The sequence below is a fragment of the Pan troglodytes genome, chromosome 5 (assembly GCF_028858775.2).
Source record: "Pan troglodytes isolate AG18354 chromosome 5, NHGRI_mPanTro3-v2.0_pri, whole genome shotgun sequence".
In the NCBI taxonomy this organism is placed as follows: domain Eukaryota; kingdom Metazoa; phylum Chordata; class Mammalia; order Primates; family Hominidae; genus Pan; species Pan troglodytes.
In genome coordinates this window covers 101,856,621-101,879,529 of record NC_072403.2, presented here as the reverse complement: position 1 = coordinate 101,879,529, position 22,909 = coordinate 101,856,621, and the positions used below count along the sequence as shown (strand labels likewise).

Sequence of the window (22,909 nt, the reverse complement as noted above, 5' to 3'; positions counted from 1 at the left end):
ATTCCAATTCACTTTATGGAGTCAGCATAACTTGGATACCAAAACCTTACAAGACATTAAGAAAGAAAAAAATGGGCCAGGCACAGTGGCTCACGCCTGTAATCCCAGCACTTTGGGAGGCCGAGGCGGGTGGATCATGAGGTCATGAGTTCAAGACTAGCCTGGCCAAGATGGTGAAGCCCTGTCTCTACTAAAAAAATACAAAAATTAGCCGGGTGCGGTAACAGGTGCCTGTAATCCCAGCTACTCAGGAGGCTGAGGCAGGAGAATCGCTTGAACCCAGGGGGCAGAGGTTGCAGCAGTGAGCGAGATCGCGTCGCTGCGCTCCAGCCTGGGCGACACAGTGAGACTCCATCTCAAAAAAAAAAAAAAAAAGAAAGAAAGAAATGTAAGCCAATTTCACACACACACACACACACACACACAAACAGAATATCCTAAACAAACAGTATAGTAAACTAAATCCAACAATATATTTAAAAAGAATATAATACATTACTTTAAAGTTGGGTTTATTATTGTGTTGACAAGGAGTTTTAAGAAAAAATGAAATTAAAGTTTATTCTGAAACTGCAAGGTTTAATTTTTTAATGATTTAATTTACCACATTTAATAAAGGAGAAAATAAATAAAGGAGGTACTTTTTTTTTTTTTTTTTTGAGATGGAATCTCACTCTGTCACCCAGGCTAGAGTGCAGTGGCACAGTCTTGGCTCATTGCAACCTCTGCCTCCCAGGTTCAAGCGATTCTCCAGCCTCAGCCTCCCAAGGAGCTGGGATTACAGGTGTATGCCACCACGCCCAGCTAATTTTTGTATTTTTAGTAGAGACAGGGTTTCACCATGTTGGTCAGGCTGGTCTCGAACTCTTGACCTCAAGTGATGCACCCGCCTTGGCCTCCCAAAGTGCTGGGATTACAGGCGTGAGCCACCGCGCTCAGCCTAGAAAGAAATTTTGTAAGCTGATAAACAGTATACATTTTTTCCTTTTTTTTTCTAAGACGGTCTCACACTCTCTCCCAGGCTGGAGTACACTGGCAGAATCATGGCTCCCTGGAGCCTTGACTTCCCAAGTCCAAGCAATCCTCCCACTTCAACCTCCTGAGTAGCTGGGACCACAGGAGTGTGCCACCACACGCCGGTGCCACCACCACGTCTGGCTAATTTTTTTTTTTTTTTTTTTTTAAGAGACAGATTCCCACTATGTTGCCCAGGCTGGTCTTGAACTCCTGGGTTCAAGTGATCATCCTGCCTAGGCCTCCCAAAGTGCTGGGATTACAGGCATGAGCCAGTGCACCCTGCCAAGCTTTGTGTTCTTGATGTAGAAGCTGGTAAAAAAGAAAAATTAAATAAATGAGTAAATAAAAGAAAGCAGGGGCCCAAATATGAACAGCTGTGTTCATAATACTCCACAGTAGCCTAAATGTGGAAACAACCCAAATGTCCACTGAATGGTTAAATAAAAAGTGGTAGGCTGGGCACAGTGGCTCACGCCTGTAATCCCAACACTTTGGGAGGCTAGGAGGGGGATTGCTTGAGCTTAGGAGTTCAAGACCAGCCTGAGCAACACTGCAAAACCTTCTCTCTACAAAATACACAAAAATTAGCTGGGTATGGTGGTGTGCGCCTGCAGTCCCAGCTTCTTGGGAGGCTGAGGTGAAAGGACCACTTGAACCCAAGAGGTCGAGGCTGCAGTGACCAGTGACTGCACAATTGCACTCTAGCCTGGGCAACAAAGTGAGACCTTGTCTCAAAAAAAAAAAAAAAAAAAAAGTAAATAAATAAATAATAAAATAAAATAGGCCAGACATAGTGGCTCATGCCTATAATCTCAGCACTTTGGGAGGCCAAGGTGGGTGGATCATTTGAGGCCAGGAGTTTGAGACCAGCCTGGCCAACATGGTGAAACACTGTCTCTACTAAAAATACAGAAAAAAGTCTGAATGTGGTGGCTCATGCCTGTAATCCCAGCACTTTGGGAGTCCAAGGTGGGAGGATCACCTGAGGTCTGGAGTTTGAGACCAGCCTGGCTAACATGGAGAAACCCCGTCTCTGCTAAAAATACAAAAAAATTAGCCAGGTATGGTGGCGGGTGCCTGTAATCCCAGCTACTTGGGAGGCTAAGGCAGGAGAATTTGTTGAACCTGGGAGGTGGAGTTTGCAGTGAGCCGAGATCACGCCATTGCACTCCAGCCTGGGCAACAAGAGCGAAAGTCCATCTCAAGCAATTCACCTGCCTCAGCCTCCCAAGTAGCTGGGACTACAGGCGCCTGCCACCACACCTGGCTAATTTTTTGTTTTTGTATTTTTAGTAGAGACGGGGTTTCACCGTGTTAGCCAGGATGGTCTCGATCTCCTGACCTCGTGATCTGCCCGCCTCGGCCTCCCAAAGTGCTGGGATTACAGGCATGAGTCACTGCGCCCAGCCAATGGCATTATTTCTAACAGTTTTGAACTAGAACACAAATGTCTATGACAGTAGGATAGATAAATTGTGGTTCAATTGAAATACATACAGTAGTGAGAAAGAATTTACTATTGCTATACTCAACACAGGCATGAACCTCACATATTGCTTAATGAAATAAGCCAAATAGTATCTACAGTTATAATTCCATTTGAAAGTTCAAAGACAAGCAAAACTAATCTATGATAATATAAATCAGAGACAGTGTTCTGATAATGTTTGTCCCTAGGGAGAAGGAAGGACTATTACTAGGAATGGGGGGCACTCTGGAGGGCTGGTAATGTTCTAATTCTTGATCTGGGTGCTGTTACACAAGTGTTTACTTTGTGAAAACTATTTCTTTCATGCACTTTTCTACGTGAATGCCATACCTCAATTTTAAGTTTGGCATTTTTATGTCTATACCTTCTTCCTAACAAGGCAAGAACTGTAACATTTGTATACTTCCTTGATCTCCTCTACTCGCCATTATGTTGATACTGTCTAAAATTATAATTCTGGTTTATTGCTTTCTAAAAAAATCTTTCTCCCCCTATACACATCTTACCAAGGTATCTGAACACTGTTATCCCCACAGATTTTGTAGTATCTTCTGGACTTTTTGAGTATTTTTTCCAAAATTTTTCAATGCGAATCATTGGCAAATCTTTTTTTTTTTTTTTTTCTTGAGACGGAGTCTTGCTCTGTCACCAGGCTGGAGTGCAGTGGCCCTATCTCGGCTCACCGCAACCTCTGCCTCCAGGGTTCACGTGATTCTCTTGCCTCAGCCTCCTGAGTAGCTGGGATTACAGGCGTGCACCACCACACCCAGCTAATTTTTGTATTTTTAGTAGAGATGGGGTTTCACCATGTCGGCCAGGATGGTCTTGATCTCTTGACCTAGTGATCCGCCCACCTCAGCCTCCCAAAGAACTGGGATTACAGGCGTGAGCCACCCCACACGGCCCAGCAAATCTTTTTTTCGTTTTTTAAAAAAATTTTTCAGTAGCTTTAGAGGTACAAGTGGTTTTCAGTTACATGGATGAACTGCACAGTGCTGAAGTCTAGTATTCTAGTGCACCAGTCACCCAAGTCGCAAACATTGTATTCAATATGTAGTTTTTCATCCCTTCCCTGTTCCACCTTCTGAGTCTCCAATCTCCATTATAACACTCTGTATGCATTTGCATACCCATTTATAAGCGAGAACATGTGGTATCTGGTTTTTTTTTTCTCTGGTTCCCAAGTTTTATTCACAAACTCATACAAAATATTCCAGATAAATGAATTTTAATCCTCATCTTCCTCCTATTTGTCCTGGCTAATTTGGAAGTAACGTAATTCATAACTTTCTTTGCTGTTAGCAACTACGTGCAACCAATCACACAGATTATTCTTCTTCAAAATTTTTTTGTGAGATATTTCAAATACCTTTAGGAAAAAGTCACCTCAGAAGTCATGGTGATCTTGCTCTTGGTCCTCCACCTAGATTCCCAGCTTTTCCATTCACTTTGATCCCCTCTTGCAAAAACTGCTCAAAATTAGCAGCATCCATGATTCCATCTTCTACAGCGGGTGCAATTAAGAGTAAACTTCAGAAACCTGCTTTTTTGTTTTCTGCCCTGCTTTGCCACAAGCTTTTTCATGAGTGCCATGGTGGCAGTGGAAGCAGAAAGGGGTATCTGGGTTTTTTTGTGTTTGCTTTTTGATACGGAGTCTCGCTTTGTTGCCCAGGCTGGAGTGCAATGGCACAGTCTCGGCTCACTGCAACCTCCGCCTCCCAGGTTCAAGTAATTCTCCCTGCCTCAGCCACCTGAGTAGCTGGGATGACAGGCACCCGCCACCACACCCGGCTAATTTTTGTATTTTCAGTAGAGACAGCGTTTTGCCATGTTGGCCAGGCTGGTCTCAAACTCCTGACCTCAGGTGATCTGCCCACCTCACCCTCCCAAATTGCTGGGATTACAGTCGTGAGCCACCACACCTGAATGTTATCTGGTTTTCAATTCCTGAGTTACTTCACTTAGAACAGCCTCCAGTTCAATACAAGTTGCTGCAAAAGACATTATTCTTTTTGTGCAGCTGAGTAGCACTCCATGATATATGTATACCACATTCTCTTTATCCACTCATCAATTGATGGACACTTAGGTTCATTCTATGTCTTTGCAACTGTGAATTGTGCTGCAATAAACGTGTGTGTCTTTCTGATAAAGTGACTTCTTTTCCTTTGGATAGAGATCTTTGGTAATCTTAATGTTTTTATTAAGTCCTCACATTTGAATGACAAATTCAGATAGACTAAAACTTTAAGTCCGGTACTTTAAATATGACATTATTTTCCTGCATCCAGTATTGCACTTGAGAAGACTGAAGTCAATCTTATTCTTGTTCCTTTATACATTTACTCTAAAAGCTTTTAGATTTTTCTCGTTACCTTGATACTCTTCAATTTCAGTATGTCTCTCATTTGGCACCCTATGGCCCTTTCAATCTCTATTTTTTTCCTCCTTCTAGGCCTCTTACCTGAATGTTGGCACACCTACTTCTGGCTTCCATCTTGCTTAAATCCGCTTTCGTATTTCCTGTATTCTTTTTCTTGCTTCCTTCTGGGGGTTTCTCAGCCTGATTTTCCAACTAGTTTATTCTGCACCTGTATCTATCCTTTTTTTTTTTTGAGTCTCGCTCTGTTACCCAGGCTGGAGCACAGTGGTGTGATCTTGGCTCACTGCAACCTCCACCTCCCGGGTTCAATTCTCTGCCTCAGCCTCCTGAGTAGCTAGGAATACAGGCACCCACCACCGTGCCCAGCTAATTTTGGTATTTTTAGTAGAGACAGGGTTACACCATCTTGCAGGCTGGTCTTTAACTCCTGACCTCATGATCCACCTGCCTCGGCCTCCCAAAGTGCTGGGATTACAGGCATGAGCCACCACACCTGGCCTCTATCCTTTTACTCCATTTATTATGTTATTTACTTTAAATGTTTCATTATTTCTTGTATCACGTTGCTAACATCTTTTAATGTTTATTAGTTTCATTTTAGATTCTGAAAGTCTTATGTAATCCAGTTTTCTTTTGAACCAGTAGTATCTTTCGGTTATCATATTGTTTGTGAACTCACTTACCTGGTGGTATGAGATCTTCTGAGTGAGAGTACGCACTGGAGAAGGACTGATGGCCAACCCTCTAGTTGGTATTAAGGGTTCAAAGAGAGGGAAGGGGACAAGCCCCATGTTGGAGAGCCCTAGCACTACAAAACCACTGCTATTTATTTCAATGTGTAATCCTTTAGGACAGGGCTTCTTCCTTTGGACACCCTGAGACAAATGGCAATGAGAAGAGGCACTTCCTAGAGTCTAGGGCCTAGATTATTAACTGAGAAGTTCTGTGAGTCTGAAAGCTGAAGGGTGAAGAAGTAATGCCCAAGCTAATCAATCCTTACACCTGTTTTCTCCAAAGCTTCACCCAAAAAGCTCTTGTGCTACTCTAATTTTATCTGTGAGGACACCTGCAGCAGAGATATGGTTCACCGTTCTAGTACTTGCTGTGAGAAGGCAGGCAACAGCAATCAGTTTTCTCAATCTACTCAGAACCATTCAGCCAGCCACACCCCCACCAGGAACCACTTCAAAATTGCACCCTATGTCCCCTAGGACTTTTACCTCTTTTGATTTTTTAAATTATTACCTAAACACAATAAAAGTAAAAGAAACATTCGAATCAAAATACAACAAAACTTTACATGGTTTTATTATACATTACTGTTATTGAAAGCAAACTTTATACAAAAAGTTTTATACAGATAAAAAAAATCCTTGGCTAGGCAAAGCCATTTATGTGTGTGCATATACAGAAACACACATACATACATATACACACGGTATTTTACATCATAATTATACATATTTATAAATACATTATTTAAATTATTTTACAATATACCAAAACAAGGAGGCAATTATAAAAGCAAATAAAAAATGGATGAACACTTGAACTAAATAGTCACTAAGTTTAAAATGCTACAAAACTATTTTTTTAATCTAGAAAGTCATTTCTTTAAAATATCAAAACTAAGATTTCAATACATCACTGTTGCTTTCATTTTGGTAAGTTCTAACATGTTTAAAAATAAATATTTTGACCAAAAACAGATAAGCAAATCAGAATGATGACTAGAACAAGCTGAACATGCTGATGTGAAATTAGAGAGTCACTGAGTAATAACAAATATAGATTATCATCTGGTAACCAAAAAGGTGATAAACCTCCCTCTAGTGCTCATTTAAAACCTGAGGAATTTGAAGCTTCTGTGTAGTATGCAATATCAATTAAGAGTCCCAGGAATTCAGCAACTTATCTGTAATGTAAGAAAATGCTAAAGTTATTATTCTATTTTTCTGATAGGACTATCTCATAATGTGTTATCTTAAATGAGCGCCATTTAGACAATATTGGTGTTTAATAAACTAGCTTTCTCATCTTCCAATTGGTCTCAAAATTTAAAAAAAAACCTAGCTTTTGCAATCAGTTTGGTAACTATCATTATACTTTGATATTGACAAAAATTTAATAGGACTACAGTACTTGTGGGGAAAAAAAATCAGTTAAGAGGCAAGCTACGAATGAAATAACCCACAATATGTGCTATCCTGCAAGCAAAGAAATCTCAAATATCAAATTCATTAAATGGTTTTAGACTTTTGGCCAGATGCAGTAGCTTACGCCTGTAATCTGAGCACTTTGGGAGGCCAAGGCAGATGGATCGCTTGAATCCAGGAGTTCGAGACCAGCCTGGGCAACACAGCGAAACCCCATCTCTGTTTAAAAGAATTTACATTCTCTTCACAAGAGAACGGAAATCATACTTTAATATAACATTAAGGTAAAAAAAAGAAACGATTTAATTTCTTAAAGGCAGCAAAAATCTTAAAAAGCACAGTTAATCTAATAAATAATCAAGCCACTTTTGCCCAGAGCTTTAAAAAAAAAAAAGTTCTTTAGAATAAGCTTCTTCTCCAAATTCCCCATTATTCAAGCTTACATTCTGTTGTGTGTTTTGTTCAAGTGATTCTCCTGCCTCAGGCTCCCAAGTAGCTGGGATTACAGGCACGTTCCACCATGCCCAGCTAATTTTTGTAATTTTGGTAGAAATGAAGTATCATCATGTTGGCTGGGCTGGTCTCGAACTCCTGAACTCAGGTGACCTGCCCACCTTAGCCTCCCAAAGTGCTCGGATTACAGGCATGAGCCACTGCACCCGGCAACATTCTGAATTATATAAGTAGAAATTTAACGTCATAATCACTTGAACCCGAGAGGCAGAGGTTGCAGTGAGCTGCGATCGTGCGGCTGCACTCCAGCCCGGGCGACAGAGTGAGACTCCGTCTCAGAACAAACAAAAGAAATTTAACATCATAGTAAACTACTACACATATTTTGAAGATTTCACTAGCACTGCGCTCTATGTCCAAATCAAGTTTTGTTTTTTGTTTTTTTTCCTTTTCTTTCTGAGAGGCAGAGTCTCACTCTTTCAGGCTGGAGTGTAGTGGCGTAATCTTGGCTCACCGCAACCTCCACCTCCCAGGTTCAAGCGATTCTCATGCCTCAGTCTCCCAAGTAGCTGGGATTACAGACACGTGCCACCATGCCTAGCTAATTTTTGTATTTTTTGTAGAGATGGGGTTTCACCATATTGGCCAGGCTGGTATAGAACTCCTGGCCTCAAATGATCTGCCCACCTCGGCCTCCCAAAGTGCTGGGATTACAGGTGTGCCACTGTGCCTGGCTCTGTATGTCCAAATATAGTTGTTATTCAGATTTAATTCAAACTTCATTTAAAACTGCATGTTTTGCATTCAAATAATTAGGACAGCAAATCAATTAAAAATATTGTGATACATTAAATATCTTTAAAATTTTGCTTACATAAAAATCCAAAATATTTAAGCAATTGGCAGAGATCCTACAGAAAAAACCTGCTGGTAATTTATTTACTTACTTAGGTTTTAGAGGCTGGATCTCACTATATTGCCCAGGCTGGAGTGTATTGGTTATTCACAGGTGCAATCCTAGTACCCTAGCCTCAGATTTCTGGGCTCAAGCAATCCTCTTGCCTCAGCCTCTCGAGTAGCTGGGACTATAGGTGGGTACCACCACACCCAGCCTTCTGCTGATAATTTAAATATTATTGCCCTAATAAACCTGTATGTACAAGAAAGACTTGTACGACAAGTACAAAAACAAAAACTGAGGAAACATGTCTGTGAACATTATTAACAATTTAATATGGTAAATCATGTCATCAATTGGGATGACAAACTTTATAAATGTTTTGTATTTTAATTAGCACTAATTAAAAATGTGAGAAACATTAAATTACCATCACTACACAGACTTCACTGCTTATGAACCACATACTGCTTTTCAAGAATGTTTGATTTATCTATAAAAACTTTATTATTAATCAAATGGATTTCCCCCCACCTTAGACTCATCAGCAATCAGAAGGTTGAGGAGAGATGCCATGCTGATCTGAACTGCAGCAGGCTTCACTCTGAGCACGTCCCTGTGGATGAGGTCACCTTAGATGCCTGCTCGAGCAATCATCCTCCAACCTGTGACTGAAGCAGGAACTCAACTGGATGTCTCTCACCCACTATTCACATCTTCAATGACTAACAGGCCATTAACTGCACAACTACAGTGTCAAACATTTATTTTACTAGTCTCCTGTAGTGTAACCATTAACTACCTGCATTTTGACTTTTCAAAGAGCTTCATTAGCTGCTGGAATCTTTCTGAGACCTGAAAATTTAAAAATGAATGTTAATTACAAATACCTCAGTAATCTTTTTTCATCTTTGAAGAATACTTTCATAAGACAGCTAAAGACAGACAAAATCATCTTCAATAATAAAGAGATGAGGCCGGGCGCGGTGGCTCACGCCTGTAATCCCAGCACTTTGGGAGGCCGAGGCGGGCGGATCACGAGGTCAGGAGATCGAGACCATCCTGGCTAACACGGTGAAACCCCGTCTCTACTAAAAATACAAAAAATTAGCCGGGCGTGGTAGCGGGCGCCTGTAGTCCCAGCTACTCGGGAGGCTGAGGCAGGAGAATGGTGTGAACCCGGGAGGCGGAGCTTGCAGTGAGCCGAGATCGCGCCACTGCAGTCCAGCCTGGGCGACACAGCGAGACTCCGTCTCAAAAAAAAAAAAAAAAAAAAAAAAAAAAAAAAAAAATAATAAAGAGATGAACTAATGTTTAGAAAAATATCTTCATGGCCAGGTGTGGTGGCTCATGCCTGTAATCCCAGCACTTTGGGAGGCCGAGGCAGGCGGATTACCTGAGGTCGGGAGTTCAAGACCAGCCTGACCAACACGGAGAAACCCCGTCTCTACTAAAAATACAAAATTAGCCAGGCGTGGTGGCGCATGCCTATAATCCCAGCTACTCAGGAGGCTGAGGCAGGAGAATCACTTGAACCCGGGAGGCGGAGGTTGCAGTGAGCCGAGATCGCACCATTGCACTCCAGCCTGGGCAACAAGAGTGAAACTCCGTCTTAAAAAAAAAAAAAGAAAAATATCTTCATACTAAAGGTGATTACTAGTTAACTTTTCAATATTGAACTTTTTTTTTTTTTGAGATGGAGTTTCACTCTTGTTGCCCAGGCTGGAGTGCAATGGCGTGATCTCGGCTCACTGCAACCTCCGCCTCCCGGGTTCAAGCGATTCTCCTGCCTCAGCTTCCTGAGTAGCTGGGATTATAGGCATAAGCCACCAAACCTGGCTAATTTTTTTTGTATTTTTAGTAGAGACGTGGTTTCTCCATGTTGGTCAGGCTGGTCTCGAACTCCCGACCTCAGGTGATCCGCCTGCCTCAGCCTCCCAAAGTGCTGGGATTACAGGCGTGAGCCACCGCACCAGGCTTTCTTTTTTTCTTTTTTTTTTTTTTTTTTAAGAGACAGAGTCTTGCTGTCAACCCGGGCTGGAGTGTGCAGTGTCAAGAGCATAGCTTACTATAACCTGGGCCCAAGCAATCCTCCCAGTCGGCCTTCCAAAGTGCTGGGATTACAAACATTAATATTTCTTAAACAAGCAAACATCAGTTTACAAAACAATCAGGATTGTCTCAGTCATACTTCTTCCACAGTTAACAAGTTTTTAACAGTCCTACACTGAGCCATACTTTTAAAGAGGCTGGCTAATAAATATCTACATATTCTAACACTCAAAAAGTAAATCTAAGCCAGCTCAGGAGTTCAAATCTAGCCTGGGCACCATAATGAGTCTCCATCTCTTTTTTTTTTTTTTTTTTTTGAGACAGAGTCTCGCTCTGTTGCCCAGGCTGGAGTGCAGTGGCACGATCTCGGCTCACTGCAAGCTCTGCCTCCCGGGTTCACGCCATTCTCCTGCCTCAGCCTCCCGAGTAGCTGGGACTACAGGCACCCGCCACTGTGCCCGGCTAATTTTTTGTATTTTTAGTAGAGATGGGGTTTCACCATGTTAGCCAGGATGGTCTCGATCTCCTGACCTCGTGATCTGCCCTCCTCGGCCTCCCAAAGTGCTGGGATTACAGGCGTGAGCCATCGCGCCTGGCCTGACTCCATCTCTTAAAACATTTTTTTCACGCCTGTAATCCCAGCACTTTGGGAGGCCGAGATGAGCAGATCACATGAGACCCAGAGTTCAAGACCAGCCTGGCCAACACAGCAAAACTCCGCCTCTCTAGTAATCTACTAAACATACAAAAAATTAGCTGGGTGTGGTGGCACACACCTGTAATCCCAGATACTCGGGTGGCTTAAGCACAAGAATCACTTGAACCCAGGAGGTGGCGGCTGCAGTGAGCCAAGATCACGCCATTGCACTCCAGTAAGGTCAACAAAGCAAGACTCTGTTTCCAAAAAAAAAAGACTGAATGAAACTAACTTTAATTCAAAAAGAAAAAAAATCAATCTAAACATTTATTTATTTACTTTTGTCTGAAACAGGGTCTCACTCTGTCTCAAGCTGGTGTGCAGTGGCATGATCACAGCTCACTGTAGCCTCAACCTCCTGGGCTCAAGTGATCAATTTGCCTCAGCCTCCCGAGTAGCTGGGACTACAGGTGCATGTCACCATGTCCTGCTATTTTTTTTGTTTTTTGTAGAGACATGGTCTCACTATATTGGCCAGGGTGGCCTTGAACTCCTGGGCTCAAGCGATGCTCCCTCCTCAGCCTTCCGAGCTGAGACCACAGGTGCACACGACAGCACCCACTAATTTTTTAAAATTTTTCTGTAGAGGCAGAAGTCTTACCATGTTGCCCGGATGGTCTCGAACTCCTGGCTTCAAGGGATCCTCCTACCTTGGCTGTGCTGGGATTATAGCTGTGAGCTACCACACCTAGCCTAAATCTTAAGTATTTAGAGTAGCAACATCTGTGAACCAATAGAGATGTAAAAATTGGGTAGTTACCTGATTTGGATTTTTATCCAACTTGGCAGCTAAATATGCAAATGTTTTAAATGATGGCCCTCTTTTCTGACACTCCAATAAAATTTCCCGGTCATCATTTCTGAGGAGGAAAAAATTGTATTTAGTTTTAGTACACTGTATTAGAAAGGTAATAAAAATCCCACTGCCTTGAAGTCCACCAACCAGGGAAATTTAAACCCATAGGAAAAAGGAAAAGTGTATATACCAAAATATGGACAATGGGTGTCTCTGAGAAATAAGATTTAGATGATTTTGTTCTGAGTTCATATGTATTCTATAACAAATCTACTGATTTTCTTAATGACAAAATTAAAGTATTTCTTTTTAATTCTACCTTTAATGTATACACTAAAAAACTTAGGGCCCAAAGATGGTCACAGACATAATAAGCAGAAGAACCAGAACTAAAATAGAATCCTATCTTCTAATTCCCAGACCTCTGCTTTTTCTACATACTCTGACCAAATGGGTATTAATACAATTGCTGAGATTTTATACTGCCATCTGCAAAGTTACCTGCAATGGGGATTTGAGGACTGTAGAATTAACAAAACTGATCACCAGTTTTCACAAAACTCAGCTTCTCTCATTAAGCATTCTAGTCAAGTATATCTACCTCTAGTCCAATGATTCATAACTGTGGTTACTTTTTCATCTGAATGGGGTCTTGATTTTCTTAAACAGTTCATATAAAACTCAAAAGTGTACAGGCACAGCATCTCATGCCTGTAATCCAGCACTTCCTACCTACAATCCAGCCTGACCAACATGGAGAAACCCTGTCTCTACTAAAAATACAAAATTAGCTGGGTGTGCCCTTGTAATTCCAGCTACTCGGGAGGCTGAGGCAGGAGAATCACTTGAACCTGGGAGGCAGAGGTTGCAGTGAGCCAAGATGGTACCATTGCACTCGAGTCTGGGCAACAAGAGTGAAACTCTGTCTCAAACAAACAAACAAACAAACAAAAACCCTCAAAAGTACAACCGGTTTACAAAACTGTAAACTTCTAATCTGGAGGAAAAATCAAACTATTAGGTTGCTGCAAAAGTAATTGTGGTTTTGCAGCACCAACCTATACCAACACTCCCATTTTTTGCTGTGTTTCATCACTTGTCATTCCTTCTAAGATGTGCTTACAGCAGTTCCTTCCAAATGAAGTAAGTTTTTAATTTAAACAGTGAAGTTAAAACACACTTTTTCCCTTCACTTTTTAACTTTTTTCACTTCACTTTTTTTTAAATGAAAAACTTCACTTTTCTTTTTTTAACTTCACAATAGAGCTTTTCGAAGTGAAAAGCTATATCCATGGTATTACTGCACACCTCTGGTTAAGAGCCACTGTTCTAGATTGTACAACAGTACAGCAGGTCTGTACTCTAGAATGCATCTTCAACTACCTTTGGCCACTTTTGAAGTCATCATTTTCCTTACTTTAGGATGATAAAGCTATGAAGACATGACAGATTAGATATCTTTAGGTTTTCTTTTCTTTTTTTCCAGAGGGAGTCTCGCACTGTCACCCAGGCTGGAGGGCAGTGGTGTGATCTCAGCTCACTGCAAGCTCCGCCTCCCAGGTTCACGGCCATTCTCCTGCCTCAGCCTTCTGAGTAGCTGGGACTACAGGCGCCTGCCACCATGCCTGGCTAGGTAACTTTAGGTTTTTTTTCTTTTTTTTTTTTTTTTGAGACAGAGTTTTGCTCTGTCACCCAGGCTGGAGTACAACCTCCGCCTCCCAGGCTCAAGTGATCCTCCTGCCTCAGCCTCCCAAGTAGCTGGGACCACAGGCCTGCACCACCACGCCTGGCTAATTTTTGTATTTTTTTTCTTTTTTTTTTTTTAGACAGTCTCGCTCTGTTGCCCAGGTTAGAATGCAGTGGCGCCATCTCGGCTCACTGCAAGCTCTGCCCCCCGGGTTCATGCCATCCTCCTGCCTCAGCCTCCCAACTAGCTGGAACTGCAGGTGCATGCCACCATGTCTGGCTAAGTTTTTGTATTTTTGGTAGAGATTGGGTTTCACCATGTTAGCCAGGATGGTCTCAATCTCCTGACTTCATGATCCGCCCGCTTCAGCCTCCCAAAGCGCTGGGATTACAGGCGTGAGCCACTGCGCCCGGCCCTAATTTTTGTATTTTTTTGTAGAGACAGAATTTCACCATGTTGCTCAAGCTGGTCCCAAACTCCTGGGCTCAAGTGATCCACCTGCCTCAGCGTCCCAAAGTATTGGGATTACAGGCATGAGCCACTGCGCCCAGCCAGACAGATTAGATTTCTGAGTGCAAAATTTCCTGGTGATTTAAATGTCTTACAAGATTCTTACCTTGTCCATAAAATGATAATTTCTCCCTTCTTTTTAATAACATTTTTTGCAGAAAGACTTGTAGAAGTGGCAAGTGCTGCTGATGAATCCTTAATCCCTGGGGTTGCCTTTAATGATGAGGGATCTTTAGTCACAGGAGGGGCCTTCTTCTTACTGGCTTTCTTTTGGTGAGCTTCAGTATTCTCACAAGAATCTTGGGTAGGTTTCTTGGTCTTTTCCTTATTGGTTAAGTCTGTTTCCTTTCTTTGTTTTTTATGAGGATGATTTAGATCAGAAATGTTTCTTCTCTTTTTGTGAGAATTATGCAAAGTCCCAGGCAACTCCGAGTTATCACAATTTGATCCTGGCTCTGATTTTAACTCATCTTTTTTTACTTCACATGAACTGGGAGATTCTGTGGTCAAGTCGATATAGGTTTCCTCAACAATGCATTTTAAAGGCCTGTTTGCCACTTGTGCCTTTTCTTCCTTACAATTATCTTCATCTACCTGTATCACCCCACATCCCAAGTCTTCCACAGCTAATGCAGGATGATTACCTTCACTTTTAGCCTCACTTGAAGCATCTTGTGTCAAATCAATAAAAGCACCCACAGTATCAGCCTGCAAAGAATTGTCTAATATTTGAGCACTCTGATTTAAATTGCCTCCAGAACATCCCAACTGATCAATATGTAAAACTGTTACTTCTATGAATTCCCCCAAGTTTTTGGTTTCAGTGACTGGATCTTTCGTTAGATCTACATATGTGTTTGGAAGATGTTCCCCAACAGAGTGTGAGATTTCTTCCATTGAAGGCAATTCTTCAATGCTTTCAGGCACTTTTGTTTCCCATACTTGATGCAATTTGAAACATTCATCAGCCACTTCATCACTATGACCCATCTTATCTGAAGCATCTTTAAGAAATTCATATATATCAGGAACCTGTGTTTGTATCATAGAGCTCTGTTCTTCATGAGTTGACTTGCTGCTATCAACATTTTTGTTGGAGTTTTCCAATTCCTCCACAGATTTAAAAACTGTGTTCTGACATGAAATATATTCTTTCTCTGGTCCTTCATCAGCTTCCTTTCCATGTCTGGGCAAAGATGTCAATAATTCATCAGGCATCATACTCTGTTTAAGGCCAGAAGAGGTAGATGGTGTTGCACGTCGTATTTTCACAATGAAATGATCATTGGACTTTTCCATTATGACGGCATGCATAGGTAGATTAGAGTGGTACTGAAAGCCTGGAGCAACAGATCGGCTTGTCCAGGAAGAAGAACAACTTGATTTACTGCTTGAATTATCAGACTCCAGAGCTAAATGAATATCTTGCTCAGATGCATCCTCTTCCTCAAGTAAGGCATCTTCACTAAAATGAGCACTGATGACTTCTTCAGGAGTTGAACTGGATGACACATCAGGCTTTAAAAAACTGAGATGACCATCTGACTTCAGAGGCGATGGTACTGTTAAAGAAACTGCTAGATCTTCAAGAAGTATGGAAGAAACGGAGGGCTTGCTCTTTTCTACACTACACACATTATCTTTACTTAAAGGTAGGTTAGTAGACACTTCAAACATACAACTTTCATCCAACACATCAGGATGAACCGGCAATGAAAGCCCTGAAGACAGAGATGGACCTTTTTCAGATGATAATAATGACCAATTATCATCACTAATCATTTTAGGACATGGAGAAGCCACCCCTGAAACTAGCTCTTCTGTTGTACAAGCTGGTATAGACTCGCACTTAAGAGTCTCTAGCAGCTGCTTCTCTGGAGTCTTTAACTCCCACTCACTTTTTTCAGTACAGTTAACACTGCTGTCTAAAAGATCAGAACCTTGCAACAAACTTTTAAATATTTCACCCATTTGTGCATCACTCACTAAATTAAAAGTAAGGCTCGATGCTTGCTGTTCGGTAAGAATCTCAAAACTTCGTTCTGGCTTCAAAGTTGCATGCTGGGATGTCTGTGCATCCTCTATGCTGCTTCCTTCGTTTTTTTCTGACTTTGGGGTGCTTGGACAGTGTACTTCCAAGGAGCGCTCTTCGGATTGAGAGTTCTTTATATTATCAAAGCAGATGTTAAAATTTTTTTTAATGTCATGCTTTACAGTGTTAATACTGGAGTTATTTTGGTCTTGATAATTTTCCTCAGATTTTTTACATCCCACTAAAGACTTATAATGAACAGGGTCTTCTGATTTTGATAATTTTTCTTTCAGCAATTCTCTGTTGGAGTTGTCCACACTCCTTTTCTGACTATTTGAATACTGTGCATTCTGTTTACTTGTTTTTTCAAGTTTGCCTTCATCACTATCTCTTCCAAAGCTTTTGGAATCACATACTAAGATTTTCTTAAGCTTTGCAAACAAATAATCAAGTTGGTCATCTACAAACTTCCACAATTTTTTTTTCATATCTGGTAGCTGCTGTTCAAATAAACGATCAACTATGCCATTCTTTTTAACTTGCTTAAGTTTAGACTCTATAATATCACAGAGATTCTTCTGTAAGGTAGTCACTGACTTAGAGATTTTGTGTAAGTTGAGATGTTTAATTAAAGATGTAAAACTCAAAATTGCTGACTCAATAATTCTGTGAAATTGTATTAATGAAAATTTTGCCTTGAATTTCATATAATTTTTTCTTACATGTTTTCTTATCATTCGTAACATGTGCATGATCTCTTGTTCAGAAGAGGGTACAGCAATAATTGGAACTATTTTTTCCAAGCTGGAAGTGCTCATCACTTTATCTTTCTTCTCTGTTTTTGAAGATCTGCTAGATTTATCAGGTCTTTTATTCCATTTGTTATTGGTCTGATGGATTCTTACATGTGTTTTCCTACTGTCTTTATCTAAACACACAGTACTTTTCCCACGTCGTGGGATAGTCTTTGACTTCCGCACATCAGCTGACACTCTAGGTTTGGAATTTTTTTCAAAACTTTCTTGTGGTTTAGATGTTTCACTATCACTTCTAATTTCTCCTTCTTCTAATTCATCTAATGGTGAATTCTTACATGTGTCCGCTTCTGTACATTTGTCAGATTTGTAAATTGGCTTTTGATTTTCCTTATTGAGATCAGACTGACTCTTAGAGGTAGAATGAGCTGAATTTGGTAAAAACACATCTGTAGAAGAGAAAAATATATTAAACACATTTATAGAAGATAAAAGTATATTAAAGTTTAGTCATTTGACATGTCCATATTAAATATTACATATAACAAAAAATTAAATACTGAGGCAATTCACTGTTTGTTTTTTTTGTTTTTTGAGACGGAGTCTCGCTCTGTCGCCCAGACTGGAGTGCAGTGGTGCAATCTCGGCTCACTGCAAGCTCCGCCTCGTGGGTTCACGCCATTCTCCTGTCTCAGCCTCGCGAGTATCTGAGACTACAGGTGCCCGCCACCACGTCTAATTTTTTTGTATTTTTAGTAGAGACGGGGTTTCACCGTGTTAGCCAGGATGGTCTCGATCTCCTGACCTCGTGATCTGCCTGCCTTGGCCTCCCAAAGTGCTGGGATTACAGGCGTGAGCCACCGCGCCCAGCCGGCAATTCACTGTTTTACTAGTTCTTTTTGAAGCAGAATGTTAATGCCTAATACTTGTATTATTGATTTTTTTTTTGAGAACGAAGTCTTGCTATGACACTCAGGATGGAATGCAGTGGCGCAATCTTGGCTCACTGCAACCTCTACCTCCCGAGTTCAAGCCAATTCTCCTGCCTCAGCCTCCTGAGTAGCTGGGACTACAGGCGACTGCTCCCACACCCAGCTAATTTTTGTATTTTTTAGTAGAGATAGGGTTTCACCACATTGGCCAGGCTGGTCTCGAACTCCTGACTTCATGATCTACCTGCCTCAGCCTCCCTAAGTGCTAGGATTACAGGTGTGAGCCACCATGCCCCGCCTGCATCATTGGTTTTTATTGATCTTAAAAAGTGCTTGGGGCCAGGTGTGGTGGCTCACGCCTGTAATCCCAGCACTTTGGGAGGCTGAGGAGGGCTGATCACGAGGTCAAGAGATCCAGACCAACCTGACCAACATGGTGAAACCCCATCTCTACTAACACAAAAATGAGCATAGTGGCAGGTGCCTGTAATCCAAGCTACTTGGGAGGCTGAGGCAGGAGAATCGCTTGGGCCTGGGAGGCGGAGGTTACAGTGAGCCGAGATCGCACCACTGCACTCCAGCCTGGCGACAGAGTGACTCTCTCTCAAAAAAAAAAAAAAAGAAACAAAAAAACAACTATGGCTGGGTGCAGTGGCTCACGCCTATAGTCCCAACACTTTGGGAGGCCGAGACGGGCGGATCACGAGGTCAGGAGTTCAAGACCAGCCTGCCCAATATGATGAAACCCTGACTCTACTAAAAAAAATACAAAAATTAGCTGGGAGTGGTGGCACGCGCCTGTAGTCCCAGCTACTTCGGAGGCTGAGGCAGGAGAATTGCTTGAACTCAGGAGGCAGAGGTTGCAGTGAGCCAAGATTGTGCACACTGCACTCCAGCCTGGGGGACAGAGTGAGACTTCATCTAAAAAAAACCAAAAAACAAAAAAACCCTCCATGTGCACTTCTAGATAACAGGGGCTGAGTAATATGCTACTTTTTATGTTATCAAAAAAAAGCACCAATTTATCTTATGTATTTTACACTCTCATAAAATGCAAAGTTATAGAAGATAATACAAACTATTACCTTTATGACTGTTATTATACACTGGAACTTGAGGTGGGCTTTCATTTCTAAGAACTTTTGCTATAGGTCTCACTGGACTATTCAGAGGACTGATGGCTTCTGGAATAGGTCTCAGGTGATTAAGGTCAATGCTCAAAACCGAGTTATCATCATCATGATATACTGAGTTTGTTTCACCAGTTGCCATTCTGTGGTCCATTAACTCAGTCTGCTGAAGTGAAGAATCTAGAGTCTCTTTAGGTAAGCAAGGCTCCAGATGACACGACTTACTCTCAACCAGTGGTGTAACTATAACAGAAGGCTCAAATTTTGGGTTATTATCTTCTGAAAGCATTATTGGCAAAATATCAGCTTCCTCAATTGAAGGCTGCAAAATGCTTTCAGTGGTTTCACTCACTGTTGTTGAAAGTGCCACCTTCATCTCCATACCTTCAGAAATACCACAATAATCTGAATTATCATTTCTTTTGGTATCCAATTCCAAGCCAAAGTTTTGAGATACATCTGTTTGTAATACATCCATTACCACAGGAGCTGCTGCCCTTCCATTATTAATGGTTTGTTTCATTCCTGTTGATGGAAACAAGGATTCTGTCTGTTGTATTTCCATAGGAGATGGGAAGGAAGTCTCTGTACCACAAATGGGCTCTTCACAATGCATAGTATTGTCAACAGATCTAACTAACAAACTATTTTCATCTTCCTTGTTGGTTTCTGAGATACCGATCCTGGGTTCAGTCACTGCTAGAAGAGCAACCTTTGGTTCCAATAACGTTGACTTGGTTTCCCCCACGGTATGTTCACTGACAGATGCTTCCCCCAAGATATGTTCACTGATGGAGGGAACATATGCCACTGTTTTAACTTGCATTGAAGACTCTGAATCACATACACCACTGGACTTGGGAATATCAGTTATTTTATGCTGATTATCCTGGGAAACAGGTTGCTTTTTAGCAGGAGAAAGAGTTAAGTTCAATTTTTTCATAAAACTCAATTTTAGGTCCTTGTTTTTTGTTTCATTTGGAACACTCTCAGCTTTCATTGCAAGCTCTTTATTATCTGCTCCTTCAGAAACACCATTATCAAGGACTTCTCCCTTATCAGTCTTTGGTTCATTCTGTTTCTTTAAATCAGTAGTGGTTGTCTTAGTTTCCTTATTAGTCTTCTGCAAATGTTCTGTAGGTACTCTTTTTTCATTTCTAATATGCCTATTTTCTTCTTTGCTTTCTCGTTCTCTTTTTCTCTTATCTTCAGTTCTATGTCTTTCTGCTTTTAAAGGTGTATTTTCCCACTGATGCATAGCATCAACTTCCTTAGAGTCAATGTTTTTGTGAGTTCTACTGTTTGAAAGAGAAGATGGACATCTTCCATCTTGAAAACTATGACTGTTTACACTCTTGTCTCTTTTACAATCTTCCCATCCTCTTCTCTCTTCTAGATGGTATTTACTTGAATTATGAGAAAATGTTATTTCATTCTTGGAATGAGGAAGTGATGCTCGTTCAGATCTTCTCCAGTGATCTTGGTCCTTTACTACTGATTTAGGTTTTTGATCAACTTTTCTTTCTTCTTTGTCTTGTGATTTAACTTCTTTCCTATTTATATTTTGTGATCTTTCACTTTGTCTTTCTAGTTTTTTGTCACTTTGAGAGTCTACTCGACTGTGTGACCTTTCTCCAGGGGTCTCTTTCTCCCAAGAAGAGTTAATGCGTTCACCTTTATAGTCAGAATCTGAGTTACTTTTAAACTTTGAACTTTTGCTTTCAGTCTTTGGTTCACCTTTACCATATTTCTCAGGATGTCCTTGTAGCCTTTGACTAGCCTCCAATATCCTTGGTTCACCATCACCACAGCCAGTACTTAAGTCTTTTCGTACTCTTTCAGTTCCTCTGTTAAACTGGCTATGTCTAGTATCTTTTCTTCCTCTTCTACTATCCTCATTTGAGCTACCCTCGCCAACCTGATAATGAGAACGTGACCAAACACCATTAGTGCAGTGTTTCTCAACAGATGTAGGTAAATGTGAAGTACTCCTTTTATCAGAATGTGGTTTTCCTTCCTTTTCCAGATTTGGCAGTGAAGTGCTATGATGTACATCTTTAGAAACATCACTTTTAGCTCTGTGATCAGTCTTTGAACAATCATCCAAATGTGGAGATCTAGATTTAAGATCTTTTGTTTTAACTGTATCAAATGTCCTTGCAGTTTTATGATTATTTCGAAAATGTGGAAACTCAGACAATCTATTATGAAATAAAAAAAAAAGTTAAATTATATTTAGCAATATTCCAAACTTCATTCACATGAGTAATTCATGATTAAGAAATTACCAGCTTTGGCCAGGCATGGTAGCTCATGCCTATAATCCCAGCACTTTGAGAGGCCGAGGCAGGTGGATCACTTGAGGTCAGGAGTTTTGAGACCAGCCTGGCCAACATGGTGAAACCCCGTCTCTACCAAAAATACAAAAAAATTAGCCAAGCGTGGTGGCAGGCACCTGTAATCCCAGCTACTTGGGAGCTGAGGCAGAATTGCTTGAACCTGGGAGGTGGAGGTTGCAGTGAGCCGAGACTACACCACTGTATTCCAGCCTGGGTGACAGGGCAAGACTCTGTCTCAGCCTCAACCTCCTGGTTGAGAAAGAAATTACCAGCTTTGGCCAGATGTGGTGGCTCATGCCTCTAATACCAGCACTTGAGGAGGACAAGGCGGGAGGATCATTTATTTGAGCCCAGGAGTTCATGATCAGCCTGGGCAACATGGTGACATCCTGTCTCTAAAAAAATTTTTTGTTTTAATTAGCCAGGCATAGTGGTACATGCCTGTGGTCCTAGCTACTCGGAAGGCTGAGGTGGGAGGATCACTTAAGACCAGAAGGTTGAGGCTGCAATGAGCCATGATTGCGCTATTGCACTCCAGCCTGGGTGACAGAACGAAGTGAGACCCTGTCCCTAAAAAAAAGAAGAAAAAGAAATTACCAGCTTCCAACTAAATTAGCCTGTTTTTAAAACATGAAATTCTCTTTCATGTGCCTTGCTCAAATAAGTTTTGAGGACCTGAGGATCTATCCCAATACTTGCCAATGGCTCTTAGACTTACTTCACTACAGTGCATAACTCCCCAGCTAACCACAAGTTCACTTCTTTTAGAACAAGTGACGTTATTTTCTTGCCTTATTCATTCTAGCTCAACTGAAACACAAGGAAAAGTAAAATCTTGCTAAACAACAGACATGAACAAAGTAAAACTCTACATAATTCTCTATCCTAGTTTTCTGTTTCACATACAATCCCACAGCAAGCCAAAGCACCAAAGGCCATCTTAAGATGTTATATACTACGCAAAGTAAAAAGGAATAAAGAGTTGTAATTCTTTCCTAGGAGAATGGTATATATTTACTGTTTAAAACAAACAAAAATCTAAGTCTTAAGGTTTTATATTAGTGTTTAAAAAAACTGGTAGGTTTCCTAGCAATAAAATGTAGATAGCTCAATTTAGCTTTTTTTTTTTTTTTTTTTTTTTTGAGACAGGGTCTCCCTCTTTCACCCAGGCTGAGTGCAGCGGAATGATCATGGCTCACTGCAGCCTTGATGTCCTAGGCTCAAGCAATCCTCTCACTTCAACCTTCCAAGTAGCTGGGACTACAGGTACAAGCCACCATGCCCAGCTAATTTTTAATTTTTTGTAGAGATGGGATCTCACTATGCTGCACAGGCTGGTCTCAAACTCCTGGACTCAAGCAATTCTCCTGCCTTCGCCTCCCAAAGTACTGGGGTTACAGGCGTGAGCCACTGTGCCTGGCCTATTTTGGCTTCTGGTAATAACTTCATCTTCCAGAAGTTCCATAATTTCTCTGAAATTTCATATATCTTTTTCTAATCAGTAGCAAATGTGTAGAAAAACCCAAAACTTAAAAAACTCAGAAATATAGGCAGATTGTTATAAGAGAGGATTAGAAAAACAC

At 41.1% G+C, this 22,909-nt stretch overlaps 1 protein-coding gene and 1 pseudogene across 20 annotated transcripts in view; both read right to left on the bottom strand.

Annotated features, from left to right (window-relative positions):
- Positions 1-3,656: 3,656 nt before the first annotated feature.
- LOC129144405 (large ribosomal subunit protein eL22-like) lies at positions 3,657-4,152 on the bottom strand (annotated as a pseudogene).
- Positions 4,153-6,173: 2,021 nt separating this feature from the next.
- The window catches only part of CASP8AP2 (caspase 8 associated protein 2), a 47,386-nt gene continuing 30,650 nt past the window's right edge, over positions 6,174-22,909 (bottom strand). For 16 of the 20 annotated variants that reach the window (XR_010157748.1, XR_010157754.1, XR_010157744.1 and 13 more), the window contains 5 exons: positions 18,943-21,188; positions 14,245-17,374; positions 11,906-12,005; positions 8,931-9,251; positions 6,174-6,804 (listed from right to left, as the gene is read on the bottom strand). Coding sequence is in view for 4 of the 20 variants with exons in the window: in XM_003311385.4 (XP_003311433.2) it covers positions 6,801-6,804; positions 9,199-9,251; positions 11,906-12,005; positions 14,245-17,374; positions 18,943-21,188 (5,533 nt within the window). In the remaining 16 variants the exon portion in view is untranslated. The remainder of the gene's footprint in view (positions 6,805-8,930; positions 9,252-11,905; positions 12,006-14,244; positions 17,375-18,942; positions 21,189-22,909) is intronic. The other 4 variants (XM_003311385.4, XM_063812565.1, XM_001159871.3 and 1 more) reach the window with 1 other exon arrangement.